Source organism: Leptodactylus fuscus, chromosome 1 (assembly GCF_031893055.1).
Source record: "Leptodactylus fuscus isolate aLepFus1 chromosome 1, aLepFus1.hap2, whole genome shotgun sequence".
In the NCBI taxonomy this organism is placed as follows: Eukaryota; Metazoa; Chordata; class Amphibia; order Anura; family Leptodactylidae; genus Leptodactylus; species Leptodactylus fuscus.
The window spans coordinates 208,099,061-208,114,108 of NC_134265.1; the positions used below are offsets into that span (position 1 = coordinate 208,099,061).

Here is a 15,048-nt window from a genome sequence, read left to right on the forward strand (position 1 = left end):
TGTCTGTTGTCATTGTCAGGTACCACGTGGGGGCGGGTAGTCGGGGACATCAAAAAGGCTTTGTGCACAGTTGGGATCAAGGGTCATTCTACAAGCCGGCCACATCTGACATATTACCCGTGATATCAATCCTGACCCTCCTGAGTGTTGCATATTTATTAAACGGCATAGCTAGCATTTTTAACCCTTGAGTGTTAAATTAATTTAGTTTCCAGAAATGAATGCTCTGCTGATAATAAAAAAAAAGTTAAATTTGCAATTTTTCTATAGATATGCCAATTCAGTGCTCGATATGTTGTGCCCAGCTTATGTCAGCAGAGACACGCACTCCAAAACCTTCCAGGCACAACAGCTTTTGGAGCAAGCTGGGCACCTTATATTATGCACTGAAATTAGGTATTCTTGGAAAAATTGCTATTTTCACCTTTCACCATCAGCTGCACATTTATGTCTTGAAAAAAGTTTAATGCAACACTAGAGGGCTAAAAATGTTTACTGTAGCCCTGTATAAACTCCTTGACATGTGGTGACGTGTGAGAGTATTCCACTTTACAGGTATTTTTGAGGGCTCTGAAAAAGTGGCATGGCAGCCAAAAACCTAACAGTCTAAATCTGTGCTCTAAAAACCAAATGATTCTTCTTCCCTTCTGTGCCCGGGTACGCCCAAAACAGCAGTTTATACCCACATATGACATTAAGTAGGTTATCCCGGATAAAACATCATACATATGGGCTTAAACTGCAGTTTGGGTGCACATGAGGGTGCAGATGTGAGGGAGTGCTATGTGACTTTTGGAACATAGATTTAGATGTTTGGTATCTGGATGCCATAAGATAAGATTATCCTTCAATAGTCCCACCATGGTGAAATTCAATGTTTTACAGCAACATAGATAATACAATATACAAAAGCTCCAAGTTAGAGACATTGGTACAGATTAAAAAAAAAAAGGTAAAGGTAAAAAAAAAGGTAGTAGAAAGAATATCTCAACTTAAAGATCTTTCAGTTCTCTGTATAGAATGACCTTCGTTTAGCTCAGTGTTGGTTGTACAGCCTAACCACAGCGGGGAGGAAACACTTCAGATAGCGCTCCTTTATCACATTGAAAGCAATAGGTAAAAAAACCTCCCATTGAATGGGTAGCATGTGTATGCTGGCACCCATAGAAATCAATGGGATCTGTTTTAACGCCGCTCATTCTGAACGAGTTTACGTTCAGAATGAGCGAAGCGTGGGGTCACACGGTGGCTCAGTGGTTAGCACTGCAGCCTTGCAGCGCTGGGGGCCTGGCGTTCAAATCCTGCCAAGGGCAAAAAACCATCTGCAAGGAGTTTGTATGTTCTCCCCGTGTTTGCATGGATTTCCATCCCATATTCCAAAAAGACATACTGATAGGGAAAAATGTACATTGTGAGCTCTACGTGGGGCTCACGATCTACATAAAAAAAAAAAATAAAAAAAAAGAATGAGCGGAGCATAAACTCCATGTGAAGGCTCCCTTAGGGTCCATTCACATGGAGGAAAATGGTGAGGAATTTGGTGTGGAATTTTCCACGCTGAAAAAAAAAGCCTCCCATTGATTTCAATGGGTTTTGCTAGCTTTTTTTCCCAGTAGCAGAATTTTTCATTCCGCTAGTGGGAAAAAAAACAAAAAAACAAAACAGCTAGCTAGCAGAACCCATTAAAATCAATGGGAGGCTTTTTTTTGGAAAATTCCACACCAAATTCCTCACCATTTTCCTCCGTGTGAATGGACCCTTACGGTAAAGCAGTCGGTCACTGACAGTACTGCCCAGTGCTATCACTGTCTCATGCATGGGATGGGAGTTATACTCCAGCATGGAACTCACCACGGACAGTATCCTTCTGTCACCCACCACTGGCTCCCTAGGACAGAGCTGGTCTTTCTAATCAGCTAGTCAAGCCTATTCATATCCCTGATTGATATGCTACTCCCCCAGCAGGCCACTCCGAAGAAGATGACTGATGCCACTATAGAGTTGAAAAAGGCCCTAAGAAGTGCCCCTTAGACTTTAAAGGCCCTCAGCCTCCTAAGCAGGTACAGCCTGCTGTGGCCATTTCTGTACAGTGCATCCATGTGATCAGCCCAGTTCAGATAATGCAGTATGTTATTAAACATACTTTAAGAAAAGGCCCCATGTTGCAAAAAACGCAGCGTTTTATATTACCTGCCTTATTCTGGCTAATCCCGTCTGCACCCTGCAGAAAAAAAGTGCAGGGAAAATGCTGCGATTTCAATAATTTGTTTTTGAAAATGGCAACGTCAGTTATACTTGGCATTTTCCGTATAGATATAATAGGAACTTTGTAGACGTTACAGAGCACATTACAGCGATAAACATTATACCTTATGTATGTAACTTTATAGATTTGGAGAAAAACAAATTTGAATCTTATGTAAATTTGTCAGTTGGTGCACTGGGGGCGGGCTTTCAGCCTTGCCTCTCAGACCCCAACAATCTCCTGCCTGTGTCATTTTCTGCACTGCAAATTGAATATGCTTGGGGGAGGTGGTAGACTTTATATCTTGCATTTTTAATTGCACCTCATTTTTTCCTATTTTTTTCTCTTTCTAAAAGCTGGTACAGCCATTAACCCCTTTCCGCTCTGCACAGTACTATTATGTCACATTGAGCATATACTTAACACTCAGCACCGTAATAGTATGGTGCTGTAATGCTGTGGACACAGGGGTTGTGCTCGTGCCCCAAGACTATTTGCTTGAGTTGAAAAATACTACGGATTAATCCCTCAGACGCCATGATGAGCTGCAGTCCCGGCATCTGCGGTGGTTGGGGTAAAGATTGAGGGGTCCAAGGAGTTGTCATGGCAACCGGAAGGCCGAGCAAAACTCTCCAGACTCCTGCTCCTTATAACACATAGGAAGCCTATACTATACACTCACCGGCCACTTTATTAGGTACACCATGCTAGTAACGGGTTGGACCCCCTTTTGCCTTCAGAACTGCCTCAATTCTTCGTGGCATAGATACAACAAGGTGCTGGAAGCATTCCTCAGAGATTTTGGTCCATATTGACATGATGGCATCACACAGTTGCCGCAGATTTGTCGGCTGCACATCCATGATGCGAATCTCCCGTTCCACCACATCCCAAAGATGCTCTATTGGATTGAGATCTGGTGACTGTGGAGGCCATTGGAGTACAGTGAACTCATTGTCATGTTCAAGAAACCAGTCTGAGATGATTCCAGCTTTATGACATGGCGCATTATCCTGCTGAAAGTAGCCATCAGATGTTGGGTACATTGTGGTCATAAAGGGATGGATATGGTCAGCAACAATACTCAGGTAGGCTTTGGTGTTGCAACGATGCTCAATTGGTACCAAGGGGCCCAAAGAGTGCCAAGAAAATATTCCCCACACCATGACACCACCACCACCAGCCTGAACCGTTGATACAAGGCAGGATGGATCCATGCTTTCATGTTGTTGACGCCAAATTCTGACCCTACCATCCGAATGTCGCAGCAGAAATCGAGACTCATCAGACCAGGCAACGTTTTTCCAATCTTCAATTGTCCAATTTCGATGAGCTTGTGCAAATTGTAGCCTCAGTTTCCTGTTCTTAGCTGAAAGGAGTGGCACCCGGTGTGGTCTTCTGCTGCTGTAGCCCATCTGCCTCAAAGTTCGGCGTACTGTGCATTCAGAGATGCTCTTCTGGCTACCTTGGTTGTAACGGGTGGCTATTTGAGTCACTGTTGCCTTTCTATCAGCTCGAACCAGTCTGGCCATTCTCCTCTGACCTCTGGCATCAACAACGCATTTCCGCCCACAGAACTGCCGCTCACTGGATGTTTTTTCTTTTTCGGACCATTCTCTGTAAACCCTAGAGATGGTTGTGCGTGAAAATCCCAGTAGATCAGCAGTTTCTGAAATACTCAGACCAGCCCTTCTGGCACCAACAACCATGCCACGTTCAAAGGCACTCAAATCACCTTTCTTCCCCATACGGATGCTCGGTTTGAACTGCAGGAGATTGTCTTGACCATGTCTACATGCCTAAATGCACTGAGTTGCCGCTATGTGATTGGCTGATTAGAAATTAAGTGTTAACGAGCAGTTGAACAGGTGTACCTAATAAAGTGGCCGGTGAGTGTATATTGTAGTACATTGCATTGGTGATCAGAGATCCTAGGTTCAAGTTCCCTGGTGGAATAGGTAAAAAGAAAAAAAAAAAATTACATTTAAAAATCCCATAACGTAAACAAAAAAATAAACAAGCATGTTAGATATCTATTACCAGATACAACTGGTATAAGGAAAATGTTTGTTTTTGTACCGTGTTAGCCAGTGGGTATGAAATATAAAAAACTAAAAACTTGCGAGTCTTCAGTAGGTGATACCTTTTTTTAATGGCTAACTCATAATGATGACAGATACAACTGATCAGTCCTGAAACATCTGTTGTAGTCAAGTCTTTGCTCCATATGATCAGATATTGATGGCCTATCTTAACAATAGAAATGTAGTAAACACAAACTCTGCACACCAAAAAAAAAAAGAGCTGCGGAAGGATGGGGCCCAACGTGGTGTAAGCGCTGCACTTTGGTCGTGACAGAAACGCCGCAGAAAAAAAGTGCGCCATTTTACAGTTGCTGAAAGGTGGATAGGATTCTAGCAAATCTCAACCAGACCTTGCGAAAAAATATGCGCTGCGGACACACTGCGATTTCCAAAACTGTTGCAGTTTTGTAAATTGCAGCATGTCAGTTATACCTACAGAAATGCTGGTGGTTTCCCTATATGTATAATGGAAACAGAATGTCCACAGAGCTTGCGGAAAAAAAACGTGATGCGTTTCCACTGTGCTCGGCAGAGCTTTTTGACTCTGGCTTGGTACGTGGGGCCTCAGCCTCAAAGTGACTGATGAATCTGGCTTATCTTTAGACGAGCTGCCTTAGTTTGAGACAGAAAATCTGAAACCGAAGCACTGGGGTCTTAATGCCTGTGAATAGGGAAACTGTTTTGTGTTATGTTTACATGCGATTTCCTCTTTGTAACCTTAGTGGTGGTGCAGGAGTCCCCAGGTCTGGTAAAATCTCTGTGTGAATATTCTATTCCTGCTTTTTATTCCTTCCTTTCCTCATTAGGCTGGCCACCTAATGCTTTATTTTCCTACTATTTCTTGTCTTGCCACCTGGGAACAATGTACCAAAACTAGGGAAATGTTCACAATAACATGGATTAATAAAGTGTTTTTTTTGGACACTTACCTGCAGTAATGGAGTTGCACTAGGATGTGTCTGCCCTGACCTTATAAGTCTACAGCAACTCCAGTGTTTTATAGAGAAAATTGCAGAGGATTATGGGAAATGTCTATAGGTATAAAAGGTTTCCATCTCCCAGAAAGCTGGGTGTGTTGGTGGAGTTCACATGGTGAATAGTTTGTGGGACTACAGCAGCCTGAAGTGCAAGGTTTTTGTTGTACACAATATGGATATTTTCTGAAGAATTTTTTTTTTTTGTTAAAAACTGGACTTCCTGAAATAAACTCCTTTGGATTCTTTTCATCAATCAAGGCCTGATTGTTTTTTGAAAAATCCCATGTTTCACAATGCCCATGATCAGTGTGGGCGCTGATCATGGGCATTATCGCTAGGTCTTTGCTATATAATACCATATTTACAGTGATTCATGTAACATGTACCATAAAGCCACTATACATGCTTTTAACATAGCTTTAGGGGCACTTTTTGATTTTAATTTTATTTTTGTTTGTCAGTGCTATGGGATACTGTCTGTTACCAGGTTGCAGTTGGGAAGCCATTTCCATATTGTTCTGTTTGTCTGTTATGTGTACACATTAACATTGTTAAGAAGCTCAGCTACTTACCTATCCATATTCCCAGGCTTACAGCTGCAGCCACTCGCGGAGTCCTTTGACGCAAAGAGCGAAGTGGAAACACAGTCACGTACCAGCGATCCACACTCATAGCTGTCAAGGTCACACAGGTAGCTTGCACTGACACCTTTAAAAAAAATAAAATTAAAATGCCATATAGCAGAGCAGAGCAATTTTTCTTTTTCACCTTCTAAAAAGAAAACAAAATTTATTGTGATGTTGCACCTACAATTCAATGTCCAGAGTGTTCATAACTAAGAGTAAAGTACTACTGAGTGTTTCAGGCAGATTGGTTCTGACAACTACAAAGACAATTTTATATTACACAATAACTAGATACAGAAAATCAATATTTGCTTGTATTATATACTGTACTGTACAGCTAGAGAGTGGGAGACAGCTAACCATTTCATGTCTGTGGTTGCTTTGGGTCTTTGGAATTTTAAGGGCTAGTTCACATGAGGCTAGGTACCGCATATTTTGGTCCTCATTTTGACGCAAGAAGCCGCATCAGAATAGGACCAAAATGCACCTGCTGCGACTGTCGAGGCTACAGACAGTCATGGCTTCCTACTCTGGAGTAGGCCCAAATGAATGGGCCTAGTCCGGAGGGTGTTGTTGCGAGGAGGAAACCGGAGCTGAATCAGCCGCGGAATCCGTCTGAAGAAAGAGCAGCTCACTTCTTTTTTTCTGTTAGCGGGAACAAACCGCTCACAGAAAAAAGGACGCTAGCGGTCTACATAGACCTCTATTGTGAGGGGGCGGATTTTGCCCTGTGTGAACGAGTCCTAAAGGTAAAATTTTTCTTTGTTTCATAATCCACCCCAGAAAGCATCTTTTTTTAATTTATTTTAACACATCAAGCTTTGTAAGTATGGAAAACGGCAAGTGATACTAAGCAATTAAACAAAAGAGGAGGAAAAACGTGCCTGGTTTACACTTTTCATCTTTATTTATTTATTTATTTATTTAATACAGTAGCACAAACAGTAATAAGAAATATTATGAATACAAAAAGGACAAAAAGTGCTTTGCATTTGGATATGAGGGTGTTATACCCAGAGCCGCACCTCCCATGAGGCGACCTGAAGCGACCGCTTCAGGCAGCGCTATGCCAGGGCCCCAGGGAGGGCGGCATTTTTCTTAACCTAAGCCAGTCCAGGACAAGCTGTCCTGGACTGGTTTAGCACCGAGCGGTGGTTTGGGGAGGCCACTGGAGCAGCGCTGCTCCAGCAGCCTCCCCTGACGCTCAGGCAGAGAGTAGGCCCTCTGCGTGCCTGCTCTCTGCCGGCGAACGGCTCTAAGCCCCGCCCCCTTCAATTTGCCATGCCCCCTCCATTCAGCCACGCCCCCGCTCCGCCCCCTCCTCCCGGCCGGGGGGGCGGCTTTCTGTAGTTCGCCTCGGGCGGCGAAAGGGGCAGGTTCACCCCTGGTTATACCTGTGGAAAAGCAGGCCACATTGCCAGACATTGCCACTTTTTAAACAGTAAAGCATATTCACTGCTGAATTGGCATAAGATGGAAGGAAGAAAGAGGAAGAAGGAAGATACCTACACTGGGTTCCATTTGATGTGGCTAAGATTCAAAATGGAAAACTAGAATTTGGAAAACAAAAAAACAAATTACAGATTTTAAAACTGTAAATGACGTTAAAAGAGAAGCATTCCCCCTGTCAAACTCTCCTAGATGAGGTTGTGTTCTTATTAATGTTTTAGTGTTGACTTTCAGGAAAAATGAGAGTATTGAAAAGCATATATCGCCAACTTTTTAAAATTACTAAATTAAAACCAGATATAAATATATAATAAATATATCATTTTTTTTTATTTTATTTTCAGATTGTAAATTTTTTCATTATATTTTCTGTACATGATAATGGGGCCTATCATCTTGCTTGATCTTTAATCTAGCAAGGGAAATTGTGTTTCAGGCTAAGGCCCCACATGGGGTCCCGCAGCAAAAAACCATGGCGGCAATGCATTGTGGTGCTTCCCGCAGCACTTTAGACAGATTTTCTGTTACAATTATACCTATGGGGAAACCACCGGTGTTTCCGTAGATATAATTGGCATGCTGCGATTTCCAAAACCTTGCCGTGCCAGTTTTGGAAATCACTGTATGTCTGCACCAAGGTTTTTACCGCAAAGTGTGCATGGGATTCACTAGTATTTCATTCACTTTGCTCTGACTGTGAAAAGCTGCAATTTTTTTCCATGGCATTTACGCAACGTGGGGCCCTGGCCTTACAGTTCCACAAAAACACATCACAACACAATGCCATGATACATAAGTACCATAAAAATCAGTGTATCAATAACAATACATCCAAACATATTACACGTAGGCGTAAATTTACAGTAAATACACACAACTAGATATAGGGCAAAAGTTGGCAGAGCCACATTAATGAAACACTATGCTAAAAAAGTGCACCGCCACAACCAATGTTAACAAAAATATATCAAACTTTATTTAAATACATGTTAAAACATATATAGGAGAAAAGATGATAAATGAGGTGGTACAACCATACAGACAATGGAGGCCCAGTTAGGATAATAGTGTATATTAGTGAATAACTGACACTCTCATTACATACATATGAGGATATATACAATATCCATAGTTTTTAGAGTGCATATTCAACATAAAATAACATAATACAAATAAATTAATTACCTATGGAAGGACCTCCATGTAGTAAACGCGCCCCGACGCGCGTTTCGCCACTATGTGGCTTCGTCAGGGGGAACATAACGTCTTTTTCCCCCTGACAAAGCCACATAGTGGCGAAACGCGTGTCGGGGTGCGTTTACTACATGGAGGTCCTCCCATAGGTAATTAATTTCTTTGTATTATGTAAATTTACAGTAACAGTACAGTAACAGTAGATTCAGCCATCATTTACACCACTTTTTTTTAGCATAAATGACAATGAGTTCAGCTTAGTTGGTGGTCCTGCCCATGCCCACCCACTCAGCAAAGTTGACGACACTGGCACAAAACACCATAGTCTCAATTGGCTAAATAACTGAAAACCACTTATTTGATGACTCCCCATTAGTATTAGTATTATTAGTATTTTAAAATTTAAAATGTTATTGCTGAGGGCACAAAGGAATGTCTAAACCTGACTTTTATGCACTTAACCTGTGAAAAATTGACTGAAACAACTACACTTGACCACCACAATGTCATTTCTGACATATATTTGATTACTATGCTCCAGGTTTTGCAGAGGTTATGCTTTCCCAAACCTCCTAATGTGTTAGCACCACACATCTATATTGCTCTAGTGTTCCAAATTCATACCATCAAATCATAAAACAGATACATCATTCTATTGCAAGGAAGGACTTCAATAAACACAGGAAGTATAGCTGCCTCATGGTCTTCTTGTATGCTATCAGTATGCTCAATCCAATTCAGTTTATGATGTAAAATTACCCCAAGATATTTTTTGGTATCCACTATTGCCACATCCTGACACTGAATAGTCACTGGCACTACATCACCCTGTATCAAACTACATATTCACCATCTTGGCTCTTCTCAACAGTAGTCTAATGAAATTGAAGGCACTCGAAAATCAAAAACATAATTGTAACATTATCATTATAATAATTGTAATCATCCTACTAGAATAAAAATAGGCCCTATACAGTAGATATAACCTCTCATTCTCAACCTACAACGTTCCTTCACCACAGAGTAACCCAAATGTTGCAGCTAGCTCAGGGTTATACCATAGGATATATCCTAAAGAACTCCTACCCTTAGGGGGCATTCACATGGAGGAAGTTGGCGCTGATTCTGGCGTGGAAAACGGAACCCATTGAAGACAATGGGAGGCTTTATTTCCACACTGATTCTAATGCGAGTTATTGCGCCAGAATCCGCACCAACTTCCTCCGTTTGAATGCCCCCCTACACAACTCCTAGGTGCAACCAATGCCCTGTCCTCACATATTGCAAATGAAAAAGAAACACATTATTATACACTTTGCACTTCCAACAGTTACTCAACAAATCCAGAAAATGGTCAGGATTAGGGTTGAGCGATCGTGTTCGGAAAAGATTGGATTCCGATCGGCGATCGAGAAAATTTCATGATCGCGATCGGAATTCCGAACACGATCTATTTAGGTGGGATCGAGATCGAGGATTATTTCCCCACTATTTTCCCTTAGCCTTCACACTGAGTATATAGTGTATACTCAGTGTGAAGGCTCCGCTGCGGTTCCATAGGAATGAATGGAAGCAGCCGGCACACAGCCTTAACCCCCTGCACGCCAGCTGCCTTCATTCATTCTAAAGGGAGACTAAACTAACATGTCTCGTAGATACTTACCTCCAGTGATGGCTGCTCCGCTGCTCCGGTGTTCTTCTCGTTGCCACTCCACGCTGCAGTCTTCTTTGCCTCACTGCCCCACCTCCCAAGTTATTGTTTAAAGAGCTAGGAAGGCGGGGCTTGTGGCTTAGGAGAGTGTGGGCGGGTACAGGGCGGGGAGATGTGACGTCTCCCCTCCCAGTACCCGCCCACACTCTCCTAACCTGGAAGGCAGGGAGCAGAGAGGCAAAGAAGACTGCAGCATGGAGTGGCAGCGAGAAGGACACCGGAGCGGCGGAGCAGCCATCTCTGGAGGTAAGTGGACACCAGGGGGGACTAAGTAGCCAGAGGATTAAAAAAAAATCCTCTGGCTACTTAGTGATTCACTACACAGTGTGGATTCTAACAATTAAAGCGTTCAATTGTTAGATTCCATGCTGTATAGTGAATAGGATTGCTTTTAAAATCCGATCTCCGATTAATAAAAAAATCCCATTGACTTGCATTGGGATCGGAATTGGGAACGAGATCGGGTTCGAATGAAAAATGATGGGAAATCGGATTTTAAAATCGATCCTGAAAAGTCAAGATCGGCTCAACCCTAGTCAGGATGTAATAATGAATAAACACAGTGTCTGATGGGTTGCCAACTTGTCTTGGCAGGGAGTATACTTATGATAATTTTTGGATGTCCATCTAGTGTGGCTTAGTAATGATGTTAACTGTTCACGTTGTTATATCTCCCTTTGATACTTCATTGTCATTCCTGAGAATGATAGGCTCCACTCCACTGACAGATGAGCAAAATTAACCCTTTACTTTCCTTCTAACCACAGGCTACTTTACCTGAGAAACCTTAGGTCTAAAGCACAATTAAATTATTGCTTCTCTAGCTTGCCAGAAAACGTCACTAAGGTCCCATAGGGGTCACCTCACCCTATACTAGTCCTCCTATATTTGGGGCAATACATGTCTGATGCAGGTTGCTGATTGCAGATAACAAGACAGCAGTAAGAACATGCAGGATAAATCAGTAACTGCAGCATCTCAAAACTCACTTATATGAACTCGTGCCAGTCTTTATAGGCAAAACTCCCTAATCACAGTCTAGGACTTTGGTTTTTAGTAATGCACTAGCTGCTCTTGAAAACAGCATGAACCGAACAAATCAAACGGACTCAATGCACCAACTACTCAAAAAGGCACAGACTACTGTTTATGCAGAAATCCAAGCATCATGACACGGCTAGTGCAGGATCATACGGCAGGGGAATGTCTGCTCCAGTAAGAAGTTGGATAAGAGTGCAGAGAAGACTAGACAGGTGCTGGTAGTGGGGGATTCAACTATTAGGACAACAGACAAGGCTATCTCAAAGACCAGGATCGTCCTACAGTGTGTTGCCTTCCTGGCGCTTGAGTTCAACACATTGCAGATTGGGATGATGTAACACTCAGGAGGGCCAGGACTGGTATCACACTTAATATATCAGATGTGGCCGGCTTTTAGGGGGTCCCTGGGTCCCAAATGTGTACAAACTCTCCTTTTTGATGTCCCCGACTACCCACCCCCACGTGATATCTGACAATGACAACAGACAACCAGGTCTCGGGGGTAGTCGTTGCTCTTTTACTAGCAGGACAAAGTAACACAAATGTACATATGGAGTAATTCTTCAAATACAATACAGCGATCTTTGTAGGCCGTGTCCAATTGAGCAGGTGATGGAGTTTGGAGCAGGAATGCTTTGGATAGTTTAATTAGTAGTTGCTTGGGTAGTTAAACTTGTATATACTTGTAAAGATGGCCTGTATCCAGGGGGTTAGTCCTCAACAAACTGGGTACACGTATGTAGGAGAGCAACTAGAAGTGCCAGCAGTGGGAGACCCTCGAATTCTGCCAGCCACAATATCAACGTATAAAATCTCTCATTAAGTAGTGCTAAAAAAAAAAAAAAAGATTAAAAATAAATAAATAAATAAATAAATAAAAGTTCTAAATCCCTCCTTTCCCTAGAATTCATACAAAAGTAGAAAATGACTGTGAAACACATACACATTGGGTATCCCTGTGTCTGAAAGTGCCCGTTCTACTGAATATAGGGTATCTGCAGTGCTCCTGTTCCATCGGGAAGGGGTTAATAGGAGCACTGCAGATACCCTATATTCAGCCAGACTGAATTCCAAGTGGGGGAAGAAAAAAAACCCAGTCCTCAAGCTCAGGGAAGGGGCAGACAGACAACCAAAACACCCCCTCCCCTTTTCCAGCACCCAGCAACTACTGCACCCAAAAACTCCGACCATTTTAATTCTTGAAATTTTCCAGTAGCTGCTGCATTTTCCCCCTAGGCTTATACTCGAGTTAATAAGTTTTCCCATTTTTTTTGTGGTAAAATTAGGGGCCTCGGCTTATATTCAGGTTGGCTTATACTCGAGTATATACGGTATATTAAAAAAAAAGTAAAACATTTCTCACATCAGCTGTGACTATATTTAGAATTCTGTTTATGACAGAAATCACTAATTTTGCTCAGTGGAGGACGGAAGTGATAGGTAATTATCGCCTTCTATCAGTTCAAGCTGACTTGGAAAGTTGTTACGTTTTCATGGCCATGAAATTCAGCAGCACTTATGTTTCATACTGGCAAAAGGAACATATTCTAAAGTATACTGGAAGCCAAATCTAGTTATAAAAAGACTGCACTCATTAAAAAGCTTATATTTACCAGAAATCTTGTAACCTAACACACCTCACTATAAACTAAAAATAGAAAACCTGGGGAAAGCTTTGTATGGAGTGTGAAAACCCATTTGCTATCCATGATATACCTCTAGAACAAGTCTGCTTTCCCGAGCCTTCTGGAATCAGGAAAGTCAGTATAGCCTTCATTTGAGTGCAGGACAATAGAGCCACAGTAGTCCTGAAGTCCTGGATCGGAGGGTAGCCATCAAATTGATTCACATTTGTAATTTTGCAGCCAGGGATTGAGGTTGACCTTTTTTTGTGTCGATATGATGATGTGGATGACCACCAAACTGGCTAAGATCAACCATGCTAAGCTCCTGGGTCTGTGCACATACTTGCAAGTATGGTAGGCTGTATGCTTTGTAAATGAGATAGCTAGAAAAGTATTGTTATCATGAAGCAAAGGCATGAGTACTTTGCCATGAAATAGACCCTTTCTATAAAGCATAGACCATATACCTGTTAGGATTCTCAGTATGAGGATCTTAGTGTTTCCACTTTTAAGTCCAGTCAATGTTGTCACTGTGAACAATGTCCCACTGTCTTACGGCCCAGTTAAATATACCACCAGTGACACCGACAAAAGCTATTTCGTTTCTTGTTCTTGATAATTTACCTGCTGAAATTGTTTTGGGGCTTCTTGGTCACGCTCCCATAATCCAGTACTTGACTGGGAAAAATGGGAGCTTGTTAAATGGAGCTCTAAATGTAATGCTTCTTGTTTTTCTTTGCCACTCTCTTGGATAAGATATAATGTCAATGCTTTTATCTGAAGATACTCAGGATTCTGTACATAATTCTGCTGACATATGTAGTAACAGTAGTATCTGCCACTTGGGTCTCATAATAAGATAATTTGCTGTGTTGGTATTGTTTTACACTAAAATTCCTAGTTTTGATTTTTCCATCTTCATAGCAAAAAAATTCTCAGGTAGAGATGGAATCTAACAAAATGTTGTCAGGGTCTGGGGTTGCTAGGTGGGGTGGCATAGACACACAAGTCCAGTTTCTTTAGTCCAAAACCAAAGTAGAGTTTTATTTTCACTCAAAACAAAACGGTAGTGCAGCAGGGAAAAGAATAACAAAAGGTAGTGCAAAAGGAAAACAATACAAAAATAAATACCTGCCCGGCTAGGCTCTAACTACACACATCAATAGGTTACCTCACCTATGATAGCAAAATTGAAGGATACAAGACAGAGCTCCCACAGTGTGACATTCCAAGTGGCCCTGCAGTCCAGCTCTATCCAAAGTCTTGCTGCTGGAGCTGACCTTATAAACCTCACTGATGAGGACAATCCACAGCAGCTGACACGCTGCAGAAACATCCACAATGTGTGGACTGGAGGGGGTGTGGAATGACAGGTCCCACTGCCAATCCTACCTGCCATTCCTAAAAAATCCAGCCCAATACTGAGCATGTAACAAAATGCTCTGCAGACAAAATCTGTCTGCTGAGAACAAGTCATTCCTGGACTTTCTCTCATCTTGCCCACCTGAGCAGTCTGGGCGAGATATACACTCACCGGCCACTTTATTAGGTACACCTGTCCAACTGCTCGTTAACACTTAATTTCTAATCAGCCAATCACATGGCGGCAACTCAGTGCATTTAGGCATGTAGACATGGTCAAGACAATCTCCTGCAGTTCAAACCGAGCATCAGTATGGGGAAGAAAGGTGATTTGAGTGCCTTTGAACGTGGCATGGTTGTTGGTGCCAGAAGGGCTGGTCTGAGTATTTCAGAAACTGTTGATCTACTGGGATTTTCATGCACAACCATCTCTTGGGTTTACAGAGAATGGTCCGAAAAAGAAAAAACATCCAGTGAGCGGCAGTTCTGTGGGCGGAAATGCGTTGTTGATGCCAGAGGTCAGAGGAGAATGGCCAGACTGGTTCGAGCTGATAGAAAGGCAACAGTGACTCAAATAGCCACCCGTTACAACCAAGGTAGCCAGAAGAGCATCTCTGAACGCACAGTACGTCGAACTTTGAGGCAGATGGGCTACAGCAGCAGAAGACCACACCGGGTGCCACTCCTTTCAGCTAAGAACAGGAAACTGAGGCTACAATTTGCACAAGCTCATC

At 42.3% G+C, this 15,048-nt stretch overlaps 1 protein-coding gene across 1 annotated transcript in view; it reads right to left on the bottom strand.

The window, feature by feature from the left end:
- KISS1R (KISS1 receptor) overlaps window positions 1–15,048 on the bottom strand; it is a 256,594-nt gene that overhangs the window by 28,630 nt on the left and 212,916 nt on the right. The window contains exon 3 of the mRNA XM_075283646.1: window positions 5,879–6,014. Coding sequence (XP_075139747.1) covers window positions 5,879–6,014 — 136 coding nt within the window. The remainder of the gene's footprint in view (window positions 1–5,878; window positions 6,015–15,048) is intronic.